The 22736-nt window shown below is 42.9% G+C and overlaps 1 protein-coding gene across 4 annotated transcripts in view; it reads right to left on the bottom strand.

Annotated features, from left to right (window-relative positions):
* SEL1L3 (SEL1L family member 3) overlaps positions 1-22736 on the bottom strand; it is a 97954-nt gene that overhangs the window by 6580 nt on the left and 68638 nt on the right. For 2 of the 4 annotated variants that reach the window (XM_081812530.1, XM_081812532.1), the window contains exons 15-23: positions 22375-22551; positions 20114-20241; positions 17525-17608; positions 10344-10434; positions 10125-10209; positions 8877-8986; positions 4128-4255; positions 3404-3506; positions 3251-3323 (exon numbers count right to left, since the gene is read on the bottom strand). In XM_081812530.1, the coding sequence (XP_081668656.1) occupies positions 3251-3323; positions 3404-3506; positions 4128-4255; positions 8877-8986; positions 10125-10209; positions 10344-10434; positions 17525-17608; positions 20114-20241; positions 22375-22551 (979 nt within the window). Of the gene's footprint in view, positions 1-1010; positions 2412-3250; positions 3324-3403; positions 3507-4127; positions 4256-8875; positions 8987-9894; positions 10016-10124; positions 10210-10343; positions 10435-17524; positions 17609-20113; positions 20242-22374; positions 22552-22736 lie in introns of those variants that run through there. The other 2 variants (XM_081812531.1, XR_014143079.1) reach the window with 2 other exon arrangements.

The raw sequence follows: 22736 nt of genomic DNA, 5'->3' as shown, positions 1-22736 counted from the left end.
AAGGCAGACACTCAACTGGCTGAGCCACACAACGCCCCCTATTTCAAAGTTATTGACAAATTTGCACTTATGTTGAGGATTTAAAAAATATGAAAATAGAGGCACCTGGGTGGCTCAGTCGTTGAGCGTCTGCCTTCGGCTCAGGTCATGATCCCAGGGTCCCGGGATCGAGCCCCGCATCGGGCTCCCTGCTCCGCGGGAAGCCTGCTTCTCCCTCTCCCACTCCCCCTGCTTGTGTTCCCTCTCTCGCCGTCTCTCTGTCTGTCAAATAAATAAATAAAATCTTTAAAAAAAAATGAAAATAATTTACTATGTATTTTAACTCTTAACACTAGTTCTAACAGGGCTGGTAGGCACCACTTAGGGCACATTTTGGAAATAACGTGGAGATTTTTTTTTTTTTTTTTACTTCTAGGCCCTTCCTACTCAAAGTGTGGCCCATGGAACCACAGCGTGGACATCACCTCAAATCTTGTTAGAAATGTGGAATCCCAGAGCCAACCCCTGGACCCACTGAATCAGAATCTGCATTAAACAAAATCCTGGGGTGATTCATGTGCACATTACAGTAAAGAAGTATGGGGCTGGAATTCACATATTAAAATATGTGTCATTTTATTATAATTCATTTCTTTTTATTTCTCCTTTATATTGCTTTTAGGGCAATTACTTTTATTTATTTATTTATTTATTTATTTATTTTTTTAAGATTTTATTTATTTGCGAGAGAGAGAATGAGAGACAGAGAGCATGAGAGGGAGGAGGGTCAGAGGGAGAAGCAGACTCCCTGCCGAGCAGGGAGCCCGATGTGGGACTCGATCCCGGGACTCCAGGATCATGACCTGAGCCGAAGGCAGTCGCTTAGCCAACTGAGCCACCCAGGCGCCCCAAGGGCAATTACTTTTAAAAATATGTGTGTAGGCAGGATAATTATCATTCATTTCAAGGTACCAAAAACGTGCTACAAAATATTTTTTATATAAGGGAACAATAGGTCAGAGACAGAATGGTAACCACTATTTTATTTAATTTTATTTATTCATTTATTTTTGGTAACCACTAGTTCAAAATACGGTTGACCTTTGACTAATTCAGGTTTGGACTGGATGGATCCACTTCCACAAGTTTTTTTGTTTTTTGGGTTTTTTGTTTTAATAAACACGGTACAGCACCATGAACAGACTTTCTCTTCCTTACGATTTTCTGAATAACGAATTCTTTTCTCTAATGTAAGAATATAGTATATGATATGCATAACATATAAAATACGTGTTAATTGACTGTTCATGTTCTCGGTGAGGCTTCTGGTCAACAGGAGGCAGTAATGAAGTTTTGGGGGAGTTAAAAGTTATATGCAGAATTTCAACTGCAGGGTAGGTCGGTCCTTAGCAGCCCCCCACCCCCGCCCCGTTGCTGAAGGGTCAACTGTATCACAATTCTGAAAAAGTTTGAAATCCTGCTGCCCTCTGTCCTTTCTTGGATATTATTTTGTGATTTGGGGCAGACCCCTTCATCTATTTGGCCTCAATTTCTTCATCTGCAAAATGAAGGGCATAGAATTAAATTAACTTTAAGAGCCCATCCAGACTTAGTCTAAGGCCAGCAACACGCAAGGAGGTATGCTCAGGAAGTGAACGAGTTTGCAAAAAAATGAAGAACACATGCGAAAGAGCAAAGGATACATAGCAAAGGGAAAAAAAATATCAAAGGGCAGGAGGGGCAGGGAGGCAAGAATGTGGAGAGACTGATAATGCAGACAGGAAGACAGGAAAAAGAGACAACTTCTGATAAAAGCAATTCCACCAGCCCATGAATTTTCATGGCTACCAGCTGGCATGAAATCATAAAGACAATTTTCAGCTCCTCTAACGGAATTGCATTTGTAATAATCATAACAATATTTCTACAGAGTAAAAATGACAAAGATAATTTGAAATGGAAAACACTGACAAGATGCAAAATAAATGTGCTCTACCTGGCAACAAATTTAGGGACGGGACAGAATTTGCATGAGGAAAATTTATAAGCCGACATACAACAGGGCATCAGCTCTGGACGGGTTTTGATGGCTCCTTGTTAACCTCCTCAGGTAAATAAGAGGGAAATGATTCTGCGTTAGCCTCTTGTAACAGAGACTTCCTTCCCACCATCGAATCTGCGGTGAGACGCACTCCTTTCGCTTTTCATTATCTGCTGCACAAACTGGTTGAGCACGTGTTACGATGCCTTGTCCAGTCCTAATTTGCCCGTTTGTAAATGTCCCTCCTGGTCTTCAGGAGTGATCGTGCCCTTCTGCAGCCGTCCAAGAGGGTGGAAAATTGTAATTCTCCACCGACAGAGGTTTGCAACTTTGAGCACCTACTAAGTGTGAGATATTCCACAAGATGCACGAAAGCCTTCCATCCTATGGTCTGATAAGGGAGACGGACATAAGAGCTCACATTGACTGAGAGGGTTTTATGTGCCAGATAAATATAATGGCTAAGACTACCTGCAGTAGTCACTTTGGTAAGCGCCACGTGTATTTTTTTCACTGAACCCTTTGAACATCCCCGGGAAATAGCGACTATTATAACCTAATTTTATTGTTGGGAAATGGGGAGATCAGGAAGGTGAAATAACTCTCCATAAGTCACACAGCTAACGAGCAGCCAAGCCTGGACTCCAAGCCCACATAGAAGCTACGGTGGCGTCCATCTCTTTAACGATGGCCCTACGCTAGCTTGGAAAAATAACAGTGACCAGTGGAAATCACGCTAAACTACCTGCCCACTTCATCTTCCTCCTCAGCCCGCTCCTTTTGAATCCATGTGGCTGGGTATGTTTACTCATCATGAGTGCTTGTTTATCATCCCACACATTTGATTCCTTGACTGGAATAAATAGGAAGAATTCATACTGGAGGGGGCTTCAGAGCTGGGTTCTAAGGTAACGGAGGTAGGATATTAACAGTGGATGTATTTTCAATGGGACAAGACATTGTGGTTCAATTTCTGAAGCTTCTTATTAAAAAAAAAATTCCTTGCTTACTCTGACAGGTATAACAATAATTGGGACCTTCCATCAGCCAGAGATGATGACACCCCCCTGGGGAAGCCCTCCACCCCGTGAATGACCCAGCTAATGAAAGGAAATAGCATGGTCAAGGGCATGAGGAGGGAGAGTGTCATTTTTTTTCTTTTTTTTTTTTTTTGTAGGGAAAAAGAATCCCTACATTTTTATATTGTCCCAGCTTCTTAGAAATCTTTACCTGAAACAGACTGGAAATACTGCACGGTCCAGGCGATCAGCACAGACAGTAGGAAGGTTCCCAGAAAGTAGATCTGCAGAATCCAAAGCATGAGTCAGATGGCTGACAAAGGGCAGGGGCCATGAGCGCAGGGCTGGGGGAGACGGCACCTACCAGGGCAGAGTGCAGGATGGCACCCCAGATGAGCCGCAGGTGAAGGTAAAGCCAGGCCAGGGAACAGGGGCTGAAGGACTCCTCACTGCTCTGGCTCCAGCACCTGCAGACAAAAAGCACAGGGAATCCCGAGGGATCGGCAAACTTGGGGGGCATCACCCATGACCCTCGTTGTCAGATCCTCAAACCCCCCTCCTGCTCTGGGCAAATGGGCACACTTGAGATGAAAAACAAAGACACGAAGCCCGTTCTAAAGGGTTGGGGCCTGTCCTGAGATTCCAGGCTCCTAGCTGGCAGAAGCCTCAGAAAAAGATGAGTCTTGTTCTCAGTAAAAAGCTAATGGGTCAAGGAGGACCCCGACACAGATCCGCCAGAGGCAGATCTCCTGTCCGAGTGCCTGTCCAAAGTCCGGACGTCAGAACGCTTCCCTATCTTGCAGAAAGGCACGGTCTAATCAGACACATTATTCTTTCCACTCTCGTGGAAAACCTTGGTCAGCACTTTAACTTCAGATCAAGCACATTCTGTATAGAAAGCCTCAGATGCTAAAAAAGGGAAATAGTTTGGGTCCAGCTGAGTGTTCTTGAATCAAAACAAATCCCGAGCCCTTTTTATAACCACTGGCGTTACATAATAAGAGAAACTCAGACTTTAGCCAAGAAGCAAACACCACCCACTTGGGTTCCCCCAGACTCCACAGGATTAAAGAAGGCTCTGAACTCACCTTTCATACAGTTCCTGGAGGATGGAGATGTTATTAGAATGGATAGTTGGGTCAATTTCCAAGAAATCTAAAATATGACGTGGGATTATAGCACCTTCCTCAATGAGCAGAGCCAGGTTAAAAAATCCCTGAAAACAAGCCACAGACCAAACTCATCAACTCCTTATAATAAACCCCAGACACACACCCTTCATCAGAATGTAAACTTTTACAACCTCTAGGCTTTTTGTTTGTTTGGTTTTTTTTTAAGTCCCTTGAGCCAGATGGTTTTGTCATCTTCATTGATGGATTGTTTCCCTAAGTATATGCATCTGAGAAATTTATTTGCAGGAGAACCAGGAGGCTTTCAGAAGATGCTGTGTCCCATCTGCTCAGAAGCCAGTCAACCAGGGGAATCTGTCCTTTCTTGCTCATTCTCTCAAGACAGAACTCGCTGGAAAACGTGCCCTTGTGTCATCCACAAACCAGAATACCAAGTTGAAGGCAATGTCTATCACTTATAGATCATGCTCTGGGACACCATCAGCATGTTGGAAATCGAACAGAATGCTTTTGTGGCTGGGGGTGCTCCTCCTGACTGGCATTCTAATGTAGAGAGTCTCTCTCATGCACAATGTCACACATGGGGGGGTTGTCTCTGCTCTCCTAGGCCAGTGTGGAAAACCGCTCATGATCCTCTTGGCACAGCTCCACTCGGATACAATTCCTTACCTCTTCCTTATACACCTTGTTCTTGACCCTCAGAGGTAGGACCTGCCTTACTGGGCTGTGCAGATCCAATTAAAAAAACCAGCAGAGTTAAGAGGCTGACAGGAGAGGCGCTTCATAAAGAATGGGAGCTACTACACTGTCTGGGGACAGGCACCATCCATCAGGGGCAGAGCATGTGGCCGGACCGAGAAATCCACAGAAAACGATGCGTTACTTACCATTAGGGATTTACAAGTGAAACGGGATTGTTGCCCTTCAAAGAATTCATGGTCATGTTTTAATGACTTGTATCCTCCCTTTGACCTTTCCTTTCAGTTGCCATGGACAAGGATCTCAATGAAAATCACCCCCAACAGGCTGTATACACCAGGCCTCTCATTACCATCCTATGCAATAATCATGATAAACATAATAGCAGCTAACATTTTCTGAGTGCTGTTATAATGTGAGGCGTTGTTCTGTTTTATGTATGTATCTGCTTAATGCTCATAACAGCAGATTGAGATAGGTACTATTAGCCTCTCTATTTTAAAGGTGAGGAAGCTGGGGCACAGAGAGGTTGAGGAACTTGCCCAACGTAACACAGCTGGACAGGGGCAAGGGCTGGAATCCAAATGCAAGCACACAGGGCCCAGAGTCTCAAATCTTTACCTTCACTATGCTGCCAAGTAACCTCTAAACAGATCAAAGTGTTGTACCTTCGAGATGTACACATAACACACACTTACGCACAAGCAGAAAATAGAATATTTCTCCATTCTTTAAAAAGAAGGTACTCTTAAAACTTGAGATATTAGAAGAAAAGAAAAAAAATCACTTTATGTAATTTTAATGTCTCTTGGAAAAATAGCAAAATTAAAATAAATGGGAAAACAGACTAGGCGAATATTTGTATGCAATGTAATAGCTTAAGGTCCATTATCTACTGGGCAAATGTATAAAGAACTGATTCTGATTTAAATGGAAAAAAAACACCAGTATCGGGGCACCTGAGTGGCTCAGTCAGTAAAGCGTCTGCCTTCGGCTCAGGTCATGATCCCGGGGTCCAGGGATGGAGTCTGGCATCGGGCTCTCTGCTCAGCGGGGAGCCTGCTTCTCCCTATCCCTCTGCCCCCCCCCCCCGCTCATGCTCTCTCTCTAATAAATAAATGAAAATCTTAAAAAAAAAAAGCCAGTATCAAACCTCCAATAGATAAATAGGAAGAGAATACGAATAGAGAATCCACATAAAATATATCACGAGTAAATGATCGTAAAGTCTACGTAAAAATGTCCATTGCCACTAGTAATCAAATCAATGCAACGTAAAACAATAAGGAAGTTATCAACTTATAGTTATTTAATTAGAATAGTTAAAAGTGAAGTCATGAAAGCATCCAGTGCTGGCAAGATTTCTGTCCCTTTCCCGCACTCAGCCACTGCTTGGTGAGGTATTCGTTGGAAAACCCTTTCAGAAAGCACATCAGCCCACGTGCTATTAGTATATAGCCATGAGACCATTTCAACTGTTTGATTCAGTAATACGAGCCCTCAGATTATTAAGAAATTATTCAAATGGAGATAAAAGACGGAGGTATGAACATGTCCACTGAAGCACTCGATAGCCTTGCAACAGAACCGGAAAAGGCCTCCGCGTCTTCCTTAATAGACTATAAATCCCAAGAAGGCAGGAATATTGTCTATCTTTTTCTCTTCCGTCCCCACCACTAAGAAGTGTCTAAGACATGGCAGGACTGAAGAAATAGGTGCCAAGTCAATGAATAAATTAGCAAACGAGAATAAACGTCCACCAATAAGATAAAGCTTAATAAATTACAGCCATGGGCTCAACAGAATATGGGGCAGTGGTTAAGAGTAATTAATAGTTACAGAGACCATGCGTAAAATGCACACATCCCTACAATATGTGAAAAGAGATGGATTTTCTAAGAGGCGTGGATGCTCTTGTTAAAATTACAGAGATACACTTGGCTGTGGACAGCAGCTAGAGGGGGACAGGAAGACAGGAAGGAGTAAAGGCCCCGCCATGGAACTGTGGCTGCATCCTTTAATGCTTATTTTCCTTTAAAATTATCTTTTAATGTTTCTATAACATTGTTTTTCCAAAAAATAAACATCGGGATTGAAAAAAAAAATAGGTCCCCTAAATCATCGAAGGAAGTTTGGCTCTAAACTGAGTCCTTTTAGCACCAACTCTGATTTCATTCCAGAAGAAATAATCATAGGAAAGATCTTGTTCATTGAGTGTACTCAGTGCTGAATGTTTAATAACATTCAATCCTCATAACCTATGAGCTAAATACTATTATTATCCCCGTTTCCCAATGAGAAAACACAGACTCAGTGATTTAGTGACTTGCCCGGTAGGAATAGCAATGAAGTGGTAAACATGTGGGGGTTTAACCCAAGTAAAGAAACACTCAGATGTTGTACCTCCTTTAAAAAAAACAAAACAAAATCTAAGATAGGTATGCGTTTCCAGCTTTTGCTCTGTAATCAGACCGCAAAGCACAACACCAGAAACCCGGTGTCTAAGAAGGCATCAACCACAGGGCTCCTGGGTGGCTGAGTCGGTTAAGCATCTGCCTTCGGCTCAGGTCATGATCCCAGGGTCCTGGGATCGAGCCCTGCGTCAGGCTCCCCGCTCAGCGGGAAGCTGCTTCTCCCTCTCCCTCTGCCCCTCCCCTTGCTTGTGCTCTCTCGCTCTCTCTGCCAAATAAATAAATAAAATCTTAAGGAAAAAAAAAGGCATCAACCATTGCGACTTCCATCGTGAAAATGACCCTGAGATTCTCACAGGAGAATTCCGATTAGCAAATGTCAGAGAGATGGAACCAGAGGATCATCATGAGCTCACCACACTAATGATTGTTGCAGGCAAGATCTACTAAAAGATGCTAAAATTAGTGGGGGGAAATTTGAGGAGAAACAGAATATTTGCAGAGTTGCAAACGATCTCCCCAGGATATATATAAATTAGAAAGAAAATTGTTAACTTTGCAGGGAAGAAACCCAGCAGAAGCTACCTTAACCAAGGGACTGAGATCAGCCTCACCAGTAATCAGATGTACTGACATCACTCATATGATACACTCAGAAGGACATATCACTTCTGTGTTTTCCTTGCTCAAAATGCATAACTTCATTCTATTCATGAGGAAGCAGAAGACAGAGCCAAATTGAGGCACAGTCTACATAATACCCAACCAGTGTTCTTCCTGAGTATCAAGGTCATGGAAGACAAACAAAGGCCGAGGAACTACTATCGATTGAAAAAGACTAAAGAAAAAGGACAACTAAATGTGATGTGGGAGTCTGGATGGGATCCTGGCACAGAAAAAGGGCATTAGTGAAATCCAAGGGAAAGCCTCAAGTGTACCTAATGGTACTGAGCCAACACTGACTAGTTGATAACGGTATTGTGGTTATGTGCAAGACAGTCAAATTCGGGGAAGCTGGGTGACTGGTATATAGCAACTCTCCGCACTCTTTTTGCAACTTTTCTATACATTTAAAAATCCTCCAAAATAAGAAGTTCCCCACCCCCCCCAAAAGTCACCAAGAGCAAATTCCTATCACTGCAGTGTTGGCCCAACTATACAAGCAAATCGTTTGTCATGTTGACCACACTTCCAATTTCTTCAGTTTCTACGCAGTGAGTGAGTTTGATGGAATCTGGTAGAAAGACTCCTGGACTTGGAGCCAGAAGACGTGGCTTTAGGATCGGGCTGCTTCCCCTGCTACCTGATTGGTTGGCCTTGAGCAATTTATCACCTGATTGCAGTCCTGTTGTCCTCCCCTATAACATGGCTATAATCACCCCCACCTTCAGGAGATTGCTGTGAGAACAGTGTGGCAACCGTAGCAGGTGCTCCATGAAGGTTCCCCGTTAGGGTTCGTGTCCTCACAGAGCTGTGACAATGGAGGAGAAGTGACTTTGTGACCTGGGAAGGAGTAAAGACGGGAGGGCTTTGGGAGGACTCCAGGCCTCGCAGCCTCACAAACAGACAGCACCCAGGGTTTGTCTCTGTGGTTTACCTGCGAGTCTCCATCCAGCGCTGCTTGGGCGTACATCTGCACGGACAGCTCAAGGTCTTGGGACTGGTTTTGGTGGTCATAGTAATAAAGGTCTCCCATTTTCAAATACGCTGCAGGACACAAAGCAGAGGCCCATTTGTGAAGCGGTTCTATTTCAGACCGACATTTTCAGTGGTTGGCCCAGTCGCACGACTGAGAATTTTTCCTACCTGGACCTGAATACATAACATCATTGTTTCCTTGGTGTGTCAGGAAGGGGGTGGGGGAGGAAAACCTTTTGTACCGAGCACCGTCATTTCTAGACACATTTTCTTGCTTTGCTGGGCAGCTCTCCCAAACGGGTCTGTGAAAATCCCAGTCTGCAACCTTACAGCACAATTGGCCAAGATTGTTTGGGGCACTTTATTTGACATCTGAAATTTTGCTGCCTAAGTTTGATGACTGGTGGGTATTTCTTTACTCTGTTTAAGCCATAGATTTTATTTTTTTTTTTCCCCCTTGGAAAAAGTTTTGCCTAATGGTGTATGTATCACTCAGTGTCTAGTCAGAAAAATAGAACCTGTGTCCAGTGGTTCAAAAGATGGATTTCAACACTGGGAACCGGTTACCAGGGTGTTAGAAGGGCTGAAAGGGCAAATGGGGGAACAACCAACAATCCAGAGAAGAGTAAGATAGGAAACTATTACCATCCCTAGATCTGGGACCACCTGAGACCACAGAGGGTGGCCTGCCGATAGGAGCTGGAACCATGGGTATACAGTCCGAAGTAGAGGGAGAAGGGGAGAAATACCTGGACTTCTCACTTCCTCCCATCCAGCAATCTCCTGCCGGCACCTCCCATTGGCTGAAACCAATCAGATGCCCAGGAACACAGGAGTCTGGGAACTGTACTTCCTGGGGATCAACCCCTCCCATTCAGAGCAGAGCAGAGCAAGACAGGGATACATCCGAGGGCAAAAAAGGCAAATGACTGGCCCAGAGAATCTCTCCAGAATAGCTTTCTCTTTTGAATTCTCACCAACTCTGAAGAAATGGTGGGTTCAAGCATTCAGTGGACAATGGAGGAAGAGAAGCACATTGCTTGAGGCCGACAGCAGTTTACTCATGTTCTTAATAGCAGAGATTTTTCACACTCTTTCCTAATTGTTTAGAAATACCATACTTCACACAAAGCTGTTAGATGTTCCCTGTTACTAAAGATTAAAAGCTTCCAATGCTTTAATTTAGCACCCATTTTTCCATACATACCAAATGAAGGAGCACCGATTTGAAAAACAGAGAAATTATAGTATCTCCAAACACAATTAACACCCAAGTATCTCTTGGCCAGGTCCTAAGGGGGTGAAGGGGGAGAAAAAGTTAATTCATTAATATATTTCAGCCAAGTGACTAATTTTGCCTTCATAAAACCCAATTCATTATCCTTAACCTTAGAGCTTCCACTCCGAGAAGAATACATTTACTTACTGGCCTCTCCTCACAGATGTGTGCTAAATTTGTCTGTGACACTTCGATTCCAGTTTCTGCTGCTAAAACATAATACAGCAAAGCTTCGTGCCTAAAAATAGATGATTAATAATAAATTTCATATAGTGGCTCTTACTAATATTCACAGAGAGCTCTATATTCAAGCATAAGAGGGCACAAAATAAGCGGTTTTTTTAAAGCCACAAAATCATGAGTTTGTTGTGTGTGTGTGTTTTTTTAAAATAAATACTGTTGTTAAAAATACTGCATGCACTGATTTATTTTCTATCTTAAAGGCTGAACTCACTGATAAGGTTGGAGAGTTATTAATGCAACAGCTACCTCTACTGGCTAAATGGTGTATGGCATGCTGGCTGGGTGGTCTCGTAGCCTTCTGTCCTTGAATCCTTCCATTCCCACTTAGAAGAGATAAGTGGCATTTAGAAAAAGCCCTGTGCTTTCGGTTTCGTGAAAGCCTTCATGGGGCTTAGGATTCTGAGCAAGCTTAATTAAAGCTGAGTTTTTGTGATGCATTAGAAGCTTGGCAGAGGGGAGGGAGTTTACAAGGGGCTTGAAACCAACGGCCAAACACACACAGAAAAAAAAAAAATGTTCGATACCACTAGTAACTGAATGATGGCAAAACAATGACGGGTCACTGTTAATCTGTTGAAAGACTGGCACAAGATTCATAAGACAGAGTAGCAGCAAGGGTTTGGGGAAATGGACAGATTCCTAAGGCCAGTGCTTGCGGGAAGGCTGGTGACTCCAGCTGTTAAATGCGGGAAGTCTTAAGAATGCACATACCATTTGGCCAACAGTCCTCCCTTGTGAAGGTTTATTCTAAAGAAGCAGAAACATGTGCAAAGATTCTGTGACAACAGAGTTCACGGCAGAGCTGTTTATATGAACAAAAAAACACTGGAAGCAACTTAAGTATCTGAAAATCAGTGAGTAGTTAAATTACCCCATGGTGCAGCCACTTTCAGATGAGGCCATTAAAAATGATGTTGTAGAAGAGAATTCAAAAACGTAGAAAGATGTTTATGCAAAATTTTCCACTCAGTTAAGAAAAAGAAACAGCAGGATGAGAAACAGAGCAATTCCGTTTTTGTAAAGCAGAAATAAAACCGAGTGCACACCTTCACAAGCTCAAGCCGGTGCATATAGGCAGAGAAAAAATAATAAAACCCCCAAATTATCTATCAAAGTGCTCACAGTACTTTTCTCTAGGTGGTGAGAATCAAGTCATTTTATTTTCTTCTTTTTAATTCTATGATTTCCTCCATTTCTTTGTGCTACCCAGGTTATGAGCGAAATTTTATTTTGACCAGATATCGTTATTTTGCATTCTCAGGAGTTGACATTAAGAACTTTCTTAACTGCAGCTCCACCCCAAAACTGGCTTCTGGTGGGACTGGCGAAATAAGGAAAGCAGATTCTGAAATCATTTTTTCTACTCTGTTAAAGCAGCTTCTGGTGGCCCATCCCCTGGGGGACAGAGAGAGGTGACTGGGGGTCAAATTAGGACAGTGAGACCTTCAATCGGACACAGTGCAGGTCACGGGCCGCTTCCCAGACACCCAAGGCAGTGGACCAATTAGCCATGACTCATGCTAAAGAGAGACGAAGCTGGCTGGGCAGTTGTGCCCTGCATTGCAAGCCAGATAACAAACCCACAACGGCAGCCATAAGAACCACACAAAAGATGCCTGGGCATTTTCCTACACAGCTGGTAAAAACCATGCTTTGTGACAAGAATCTTCAGAACAGACCCCAGATGGAGGGCATGCAAAGGAGGCCTGGCAGAAAGTCCCCATCATTCTGCGACAGGGACCCATTCCCAAGGTCTCACAATCTTGCGTTTCTTTGGAGACACTTGGATTAGAACCAGTGCCTGTTTCCCCCAGGGATGGATGCGGGAAGGAGCTGGTGTAGACTTGCCAACTCAAGGTCACATGTCGGGCCAGGTCCCTCTGCTGCCATAACTGGATGGGATGTGGCTCACATTATTAAAATGTAATCAATATGGCGTTTTCTTCGACAGCAGTCGGGCAGACTGTTCGAATGTGCGAGGGAGGCATGAGGCTGACGCTTCCCGGAAGAACTGAGTCACTAGGATAAACTTTACAAAGACAAGATCTTGTCTCTTGAGTTACTTTGGTGGTGGGGAGGGGAGGGAGGGGCGAGTTTTATAGGAAGATTTGCACTGTCCAATTACTGTATAAGCCAAGGGGAAATTTCATACAATTCCCAAGCATTTCCTTTGAGGAAGCACTGAAATCCATCAAAAAGAGATGTCTATGAAACATCGATGTCAACAGAAGCACTGAAGGGAAATCCACCCCTCTCTTCCCTCCTGCAGAAACAATCCTCCGACGCCGCGCACTCCCACACCGTCACCATCCGCAGGGGAAGGTTAGAACTCTCAAGGCCAGACTTCCTCAGCTTATTAAGACTTCTGAGAAATGACACCTCTGCAGAAATCCTACCCACATTTAGCCTCCCAGTGTTTTGTTCTTATTTAATTGTGTTTCAACACAGAGTGCCCAGAAGTATTAATTACAGATATTTCTATATTTATATTCATGGAACAAACATGTACGCAGCACTTAACTGTGGGCAGGAAGCCCAAAGATAAGCCACAAAGCTGTACTGTCCTTTCCATGGATTTCCACAAGGCTTAGGAAGCTCATCAGAGCTTCAAGCTTTATTTCAAATGCACTAAAATGAAGTTGTCCCCCAGACAGTCATTCTGACAGGGATGGGGGTGGCTGGTGGACATGGAGAGGAGGGGATTTATGGTAAAGAACGAGTTTAGGGGCTTATTTGCTATCCTCCCACTTCCGACTCAGCATATACACTTAGAGAGTTTTATAATGATACATCTTAATAATCAATCATTTGGCTGCTTGCTGTGAATTGTGAATTTGAATACCTCTGAGCAGCTTCCCAAACAATTATATGATGTTCTTTGTGCTCTTCTCTGCAGCTCAAACCGAAAGGATAAAACAAAAAAAAAACCAAAAAATCCTGGGATCTCCGTGGAACTCGAGACCCCTGGTCTCTTGCAGAAAGGTGAATCTCTTTCAACTGAATTTGGCATGCCTACTCGTCTTGCCTCAAGCCCGCCATAATCTGGCTAACCTCCTGGGTTAAATATTTGGGGCATATTTAAGACAAAGGACAATAAAACACATGGCTCACAGATAAAACACACATGGGGGAAGGCAGAGAGAAATGAAACATGACAGTCAGCCTCTCCTTCGCTGACTTCTGGTGTCCGAGGACAGCCTGAGGCATGACAACATTATCTTCCATATTATGCCTATACAGCAAAACGCCCTTTTCTCAATCATGCTCCTCTTTTAAACTATCCCATATAAATCTTGGAACAACACAGAAAAGCACAAGCTCATCAAACTGACACATGTGATTTGAAAATAACGTCCAGAATAAATTCACTCACAGAAAAGGAAAAAGGGGGATGGACTTGGGACATTGATGGATGATTTAGTTCTATTACAGCAAAATAGATGGTACCAAAAAAGCCACATTGTGGTGTGGGGAAGCCAACATTCCTATATTTCCTGGTTAACCCCAGGGCCGGCTTCAGGACTTGGAGAGCGGGTGGAAATAGAAGCACTTCGCCTCAAATACATTTTGATGAAGATTTTCCCATTATAATGGATACTAGATGTCTCTTCCTGTTGATAGAAAAAAAGGCTTCGGATCCGGATTGAAACTTAATAATACTTAGCATCAGCATCAAGATTGACAAGGATATGGAGAAACAAAAATGTATACATGGTTGGCAGGCGAGTAAATCGGTAAACTCCTTTGGAAAAACAGCTAGCATTACCTTATAAAGGTGAACACTATCTTATAAAGTACCTGCCCTGTGACCCCACTCCTAAGTTTATATTCTAGCGAAACTTTTCCTATGTATGCCATGATATACATAAAAAATGTTCATGGTCATATTGTTCTTAAAAACAACAAAAAAAGGGAAACGCAAATGTGTGTTAAAATAAGAATTGGTAAGTAAAGTGTGGTATATGACAGCAATAAAAATGACCCGCAGATACATGCACCAAGGGATATGAAGCTCAGAAACACAGTGTTACGTTTAAAAAAAAAAGGCAGTTGAACCATATATAATATGGTTCTAATAATATAAAGCTCAGACACAAGCCAAATAACTCTACTGCTTAGGAATATATCCACGTATAGCAAAACTATAAAGAAAGCAAGGGGAGAACAACAACAAGGCTTAGGATGATGGTTACTTCTGGGGACTGGGGGTGGGGGTGGGTTTAATCTGGGGGGGAAATGCAGGGGGCTTCAACTGTTCATTTTCTTACATAGGGTTACAGATATTCATTGTATCATTATGCTTAAGAACTTAAGAACGTATACATATATATATATATCACATATCACTTCATACTTATCAACTACTATATGACAGAAGAGGGAGAAAACAATTCAACTGGCTTCTGCCACATCTCCAGTTCAAATGCTCAGCTCCTTTTACCTGGATTCTGAGCCAGCATGCCCCTTCAGACTCTCCCTTCTCTTTACCATCAAACACAGTTGTCTGGTTAGACATCTCAGGACCCAGCTTTGTCATGTCACTACCTTCTCCCCAAACTATCAATAGCTCCCCACTGCCTCATGAATTAAGTAAAAAGTGTATGACCTCCCATTCAAAGTTCCATAGAGCAGCATCTCTTTGCCCTTGTTATTTGTCACTCCCTTTTACAAATCTTACCTGAAGGCAAACTGATGGCTTAAAATTTCCTAGACTCATCCAGAATTTTCCTATCTCTTTGCTTTTGTTTCCTGCTATTCCCGTCATCAGAAATGCTGTTCCCTGCATGGCCAAGTGGAAATCCCACCCACCCCTCAAGGCCATATTATCTGCTACCCCCGTCATGAAGGCTGATCTAAGTCCCACAAACCAGATAGCATCTTTTCCTTCTCAGAATCCTTCATGCTCTTTATATACTGCTCATGTGCCTTGAGTTATGGTTGTTCTATTTGCCTTAGATCGTGCACTCTGTTTTTGAGCACTTCCCAGGTAACCCTAGGTGCTGGGCCCGGGGGTACAGATCACCGGACAATCAACAAGAGCAGTCATGATCTTAAAGGGAGTAAGGAGTTAGGGAGGACTTCTCGGCAGAGGAAACAGCAAGTTCAAAGATCCAGAGGTCAGACAGAATGCAGACCACGTGAGAAACTGCAGATAGTTCAGCATAAGGAAGAAATGAGGCAGAGCGCCTGGCTGGTTAAGTGGTTAAGTGTCTGCCTATGGCTTGGGCCATGATCCTAGGATCCTGGGATTGAGCCCAGGATGGGCTTTCTGCTCAGCAGGGACCCCGCTTCTCCCTCTGCCTGCCGCTCCCCCCTGCTTGTACGCTCTTTCTTTGTCAAATGAATAAAACCTTTTTAAAAAAAAAAAGAAAGGAGGCAGCAAGCTTCCCCACTTCTTCGAGCCCCGCCTGTGGCATCCCCTGCAGCTTACGGCAAGGCATCCTGCATTTAAGTGTACTCAGTAAAATCTGCTGACCTGGACCCGAATTCACAGTGTAGAACACACTTAATTTCCCCCTCCCCTCCACCAAAAAAAAAAAATATATCAATCTTGTGTTGTGGCTGAATATTTTAAGAAGGACAACAGGTTGCAAAAATCTTAATTCATCTCGACCTTCACAGCGAATTTTAAAATGTGCTACCTGAAATGCTTTGTGATGTTAAATTCAAAAGCAGGCAAGAAATGTAGCTATTAATAGCCACTCTCTTTATGGGGAAAAATAGTGTCAAGCATTGTGGTGTGTATGTGTGTCAGTGTGGGCCTGTTTACAGATGTGCTCTCTCTTTGGGAAAGCCCACATACACACTTCGGTTTTTGAATACTCTTTTTCCCCTAAGAAGCTTGTGGGGAGCAAAGAGGGGGGTAGTTTGGAGGATGAGAAGTAGAGAATAAATTAAATTCAAATTTGGGAGTTTTAGAAACTGAAGCTCACTTGGGAGACAAGATAAAGCACCAGAAAAATTATAAGGTGTATCAAGGGGAAAATAATAATTCCATTAAAATTTTTTCCAGATTGTGCAAAGTGAGGCTACAGGTAATAAACTTTCACAGGATGATAATAACAAACATTCCTTTTGGTATTTTCATTGGGTTCACGTCCCTGCCTTCTTTAAGATTTTCATTCACTGACATGCTATCTGCTGATTATGCAGGCACCCATGGACCAAAGGGGAAAATAGTGTTCTTTTGGACTTACATTTTAATTTTTAATTAAGGTTCAGATCAGAGTATGATCTATGATAGGTCTGGTCTAATGTCTTTGAGGCAGTGGACCAATGGGATATGTGCCGATTTGTATACCCTTTTAAGTTATTACTGAGATACCCAGATCACTTGGGCAATAAACCAACCAAGAAAATATGTCCCAATGGAAAAGTAAGACAGAGTGGCAGGACTGGCAGAAGAAATCAATAAGATGGAATCAGGTGGAGTTTGCAGTTTGGAAAGGTGTGCCCTTATTTGTAAAATCAAGGCACAGCAAACGGGAATCATTTGCAAGTCCTCAGTGCAGCGTCTCATCCCATAGGGTACAGGTTGAGATTTGTTAACTCCATCAGAAGAAAGTTAAAATGGGGAATCTATTTGGCTGTGATATCCGAGGGCTGGTGAGTGAGTTCCAGTAATCCCAGGCTCTTGGCCATGGAAGATGTAGTAACATATCAGTGGAAAGATGTAGCTTGAGCCTTAAACACACTGCTCTCTCTGCTTCCCATGAACTTTCTGTGCTCTGCCAGGGAGGGGCAGAGGTTCAGCTAAGACCCCCTGTGCTGTCTCCACTCTAAAACCAAGAGCAACAAGCTTGAAGGGAAGAGAAGTCAACACATTCATGGGTCTCTCAACTTGATGAATGTGGATGCTTCCCCTAGAGAACTAATTTTCGTGTATAATTAAACATGGAAATGCTATGTTTTCCAATCAACAGCCAATCAGTCTGTGATACTCTGAATATCATTACTGGGAGGCCATGATTTCCCTGCAAATTGCTTTTTCGGTTGTATTTTAAGACTCCATCTCATACGACTACACTGACAAATTGAAAGGTGAGGGCTGAGAAAGTTCATTCTAACATGGGTCCCCAGCTTACCATGAGCCCTCCAGGTAGGCATTGAGGCCTTTGCGAATGACATGGCCCAAGTAGCCATTTTTCTCAGCTACGTGCTTTGCCCATCTGAAAAGAAAAGGAATGAGAAAATATCCAAACTGTGGCAAATTAAATAATTGTTTTTTCTTCATATGATCTCAGTAAATCCCAGTTGGGGATTATTTTGCTTGTTAGAATTTTTACACAGCAACAAACCAGAACTGAACATTAAGAAGGCAAAAAAAGATGCATTTTGAGAACTTTACATTCAGTGCCTTTTCTTATAAGTGCTTAGGAGTTATCGTGTATGGAGACAAAGACATGAGCGATACCTAATGAAAAATAACCACCGATACAAAAAAAGATAATCTTCACCAAGAGTTCTAGTACTCTCTCCATTAAAACATGTTTACTGATTTATTATAAGGTTTCCCCATTTTTTTTTTCTGTTCTCTAATTTATCCTGGAGAATTTTTACTAAATAATGAACTGGCCTGTTGTAATCTTTAGACTTACAACCACTAAAAGAATATTACAAGGATACACAACTAACAAGCTAATGGAAAGAGGAAATAAAAATTTTTAAAAATACTTGGGTAGCTCAGTCGTTAAGCGTCTGCCTTCGGCTCAGGGCATGATCCCAGGGTCCTGGGATTGAGCCCCGCATCGGGCTCCCTGCTCAGCGGGAAGCCTGCTTCTCCCTCTCCCACTCCCCCTGCTTGTGTTCCCTCTCTCACTGTGTCTCTCTCTGTCAAATAAATAAAGTCTTTAAAAAAAACTTGAGTAATGTAAAGGAAGGGTAAGAAAAGGGGAAACAAGCACAAAGAATGGATGGGACAAGTAAGGAATAAGTAGTAAAATGGCAGATTTAAAACAAAATATATCTGCAAGTTGCGTTAAATGTAAATGGTCTAAATATACCAATTAAAAACTAAACTCGTCAGACTGAATAAAAAGTACACAAAAACCCAATTATTTGCTGCTTAGAAGAGATACATATTAAAATTAAAAGAAGAAAAGATTAAAAGTAAAGTCTGGAAAAAGATATAACTCTAACAAAAAAAACTCTAAGAAACAAAAAAAGCAGGTGTAGCAAAATTGACGGTATGCTGGTCATAAAGCAAGCCTCAACAAATTCCAAAGGACTGAAGTCATTCAGAATGTATTCTTTGATTGCAGTGGAATCAAGCTAGTAATCAATAACAAAAAAAAATTTATGAAACATATGAATGTTCACACCAAACATCCTAACAAATAATGATAAAAAGCTTCAAGTTTGTCTTGGTCAAGTTTTATCAATGAGTTCAGGTCAGGTTGGATTTGCTTTCAAATGTCTTATGAAACAAAACCTTTTGAAAAGCCAGACTATTGGTTTGAGGGTGATCTAAAGCAGAGGTCTGCAAAGTTTTGTTTTTTGTCTTTATTTCTGTAAAAGGCAAGATAGTAAATATTTTAAGCCTTGTGGGCCACACATAGCCTCTACTTATATTCATTGTAGTGTGTGTGCTTGTCTTACAACCCTTTAAAAATGTAAAAAGCGTTCTTAGCTCCTGGAGCCACACAAAACAGAGGGTGGGCCACATGTTACTTATGGGTCCTAGTTTGCCAACCTCTATAAAACATTTTCAGATATGCATGACCTCAAAAATGCACCTCTTGTTCACCATTCTTTAGGAAGCTACTGGAGGATGTGCTCTACAAAAGCATAGGAGTAAATCAAGAAAGAGGAAGAAATAGGGTAAGGCAAGGAGAGCCCAAAAAGACAAGGATGAAGGGAAAGGAAACCTCCACAGTGATGACAAAGTTAATTTCAGGAAGGCAGCTCTGTCCTGAGCAAAGACAGAGATGTCACCGAGATTAAGTTAATTGTACACCTGGTGGGTGTGGACGTACTAAGGAGAGATTTAGACAACTGTGGGAGAATTTGGAGAGTTAAACACATGAAAAATGATAAGTATGCAGAAAGCTAAGCAACTGAAGGACTATGAAGTATAATTAATGCTCCACAGAACACAAAAAACTGTGCAAGAAAGAAAAAGTAGTCACAGCATATTACATGGCTCAGCGGTGAGTGGCACTCACATGGCCCTGCTCCTGATCTAACCAAAATAATGATACATTTATGGGAAAATGGGACCAGGTGGGAAGTGTGGATGCGTGGGATGACGGGTGGCGGCAGAATGAGAGGGAACTCTATCTTTATTTTTCACAGTGCGACATCATTAGACAAAGCCTGTAATGAAAATAACAAGAAATAGTAGTATGAGCATGTCATTGAAAGAGAGGGGCAAACAGTAAAGAAATAATGAAAAGACTGAAAGTGACTTATTCTTGAGAGCAGGAAGTAGTCTGGGTGGGGTAGCAGATTGCTTGCTTTTCCCACGTCAAATTATTATTTTTTTGGTTTCAGTTAAAATGTACTCATTTTTGCCTTGTCGAATGAGACGGCTCTTGAAACTCTGTGCATATATAACTGGTAAAAATAAAGACTGAATTCAAAATTGCAAAACAAAGAACGGGGACTCCATTTTCAGGCACAGTGAATTAAGTACGCAGCTTTCCCTTTGTGCACAATAGCTGAGAGATTCTTACACAACAGCCTTCTCGGGATCTCTAGGGAATGTCTCCAGGTTTCCTGTGATATAATAGAGAGAACACCACAAGGTTCCTTCAATGTGTCCGCCCTGTGCAGCCTTATGGAAATATTCACCGGCTAAAGTCTGTAGAGAGATAAACAGAGTTATCTCATTAGTGAGGAGTCCTCCCAGGTGGACTGGTCTCCCTGGAGCCAACACGGTGAGACACTCAACCCCTGATATTTTCACCGGCTCATCACTTCTGATATCTTTAGGAAAACCAAGTCAAGCTTCAGGAAGACAGCCCATCACAGAAGCCGGCCTCTGGATGCGATAACCCTGACAGTAAGCTATTCTGTTAAGTTTACCCAATAAATTAATAAGACAACACGTAGCTACGAATCCCTTAACCCTTGTAAATGCAACGGAAGAATGTATCAGAAGTCATACCGGGTGAAAATTCAGGCATTGGCTTTCCTAACCTTGATGAATACTTTCTTCAAACTCATGTGCCAAAACTGCATCTCCCGCAGGAAGGTGAGAATTAGAATATGACAATAAAAAATCCACACTAGCATATAAGTGGGTGGGTGACCAGACATTAGCAATGCATAAAAACATACAGCCCCTTATGCAGGCAGAGAGAGGCAGAGGGGAAAAATAAACATTTAGAAGGGTGAATATTCTGCTGGTTACTATTATTTTTTCCGAGGCGGTTAGCTGCCGTTCTGAAGCAGGGCTTTGGAGTCAGATGGGCTTGGGTCTAAATCCCAGCTCTGCTCCTTCCCCCTGTGTGACCTTGGGCATATTAGTTCATCTCTCCAACTGCGAGATTTCTGCAGCTGAAAAATATGGCTTCTAATAATACCTAGCACGAACGGCCATTTCAAGGATTAAATGAGATGTATTCTCAAGGTTTAGCACAGTGCTTCACAAAAATTATCTTCCAGGTCCCAACCCCCAGAAACTTGCCGCTGCCTCAGGCTGGCCCATCCTGCGAATTGCCCCCTCCACTCTTCTACCTCGATAAATGCCAAATACTTTGGAGTCACCCCGTTTCCTCTCCCCTGTCACACCTCACATCCAATCCATTAGCGAGCCCTGTCACCTTGACCTTCAAAGTACGTGCATAATCCAGCCACATTTCCATCCCCCTCCTGGGGTCGCCCGTTGTTTCTCACTTGGATTCAATACATTAACCCCCTGCTCCCCTCTTGTCTTCTTTAATCCTAGTCTCTGCTAGGATCTAAGGGGAGGCTTTTAAAGCACAGCACATCACTGCCCTGTCCAAAGCTGCCCAGCGGTTTCCCATCTGCCTCGGAGCGGCAGGGACCTCACAATGACCCGCGCACCTGCCTGCCCGACCTTCTCGCCCACCTATGCCCCTCCCCCACTTCCTGCTCCCGCTGCTCCAGCTTCCCTGCTGTTCCTTGAGGAGCAACAAGGCTGCTTTCCTCTAGGGCTTTTGCCCTGGCTGTTCCCTCTTTCTGGAATATTCTGCTCCCAGATATATATAAGGCTCCTGTATCCCCAGTGCCTCGGAGAGTGCCTGGCATAGGTGGGCATTCAATGAAATTTGTGGACTGTAATGGTGCAGAAATTATAATCACCATCATCAAGAGTATTAGTAATAACGAGGGGCTTCCATGTTGTGCAGGGATCCCAGTCCTGCCTCCACTAAGCGTATGACTCTGAGTAAGTTACATATGCTCTCAGAGACTTGATTGTTCGTTCTGTAAAATGGATATAATCATAGCAGCTATTCCAGAAGGTAATTAGAATGACACCGGGTGCATGTCAACTATTTCTGAGTGTCTATCACAGAGGAAGTGCTTAGCAAACACTGAAGACTGTCACTGTGGTTTTCACTATTACGAAATCTGGTCTCATATCAGGCAACCCTATCTGGACTCAGCTCTCTTTGCTTCTAGTAAGATCAATCTCTGCACTGCCTCTTGCTCATTCTCATCTCGAATCATCTTCCCCTTCTTCCCTAGTTCAGGCCTCCCTCCTCCAGGAAGCCTTCCTGACTGCTTTTGGCCATCACAGTTTCCCCTGTCGAGATCTGTTTGGGTCATAGCAAAGAGCACACACTTGACACTTGGCTAGATACCATCCTTTGCCGTTTGCTGTCTTATCTTCCTAACTGGACCCTGGAGTTGCTTGAGGACAGGGTCTGTGTCTTGGGTGGCGTCTGCACCCCCACGGGGCCTCATGCAGGCCGGGCACATGGCAGACAAGCCAGTGGCCAGTGGCACAGCTGGTCTCAAGACTTACTTGATTCCTTTCAGGAATTCCGGGGAAAATGCCATCCAAATACAGGACTCCAAGATTGTACGATGCATCCGGATTCCCCATTTCTTCCGCTTTTAACCAGTACTTTGCTGCTTTGGCATAATTTTTCTTGAATTTATGGTAATACCATCCCAAGCCATTGACTGCCTGATGCAATCCCTGGATTTTAGAACAATGAAAAAAAAAATTACTTTTTCTTTTTAATGAAACCTAAAGAGAATCAATTGTTGGGAAAGCACTCTGCCTGCGTCTGAGCAAAACCTTTCCTGTCTCTTTCTGGGGGCAGATGGCATTAAAGAAAAGCTAAGTGTTAGAAACCACGAGCCTGCTCAGAGCCTTCCCCG

The sequence above is a fragment of the Leptonychotes weddellii genome, chromosome 2 (genome assembly GCF_054177405.1).
Source record: "Leptonychotes weddellii isolate Sample4059 chromosome 2, ASM5417740v2, whole genome shotgun sequence".
NCBI classification, from domain to species: domain Eukaryota; kingdom Metazoa; phylum Chordata; class Mammalia; order Carnivora; family Phocidae; genus Leptonychotes; species Leptonychotes weddellii.
This window is presented reverse-complemented; position numbering and strand designations above follow the sequence as displayed.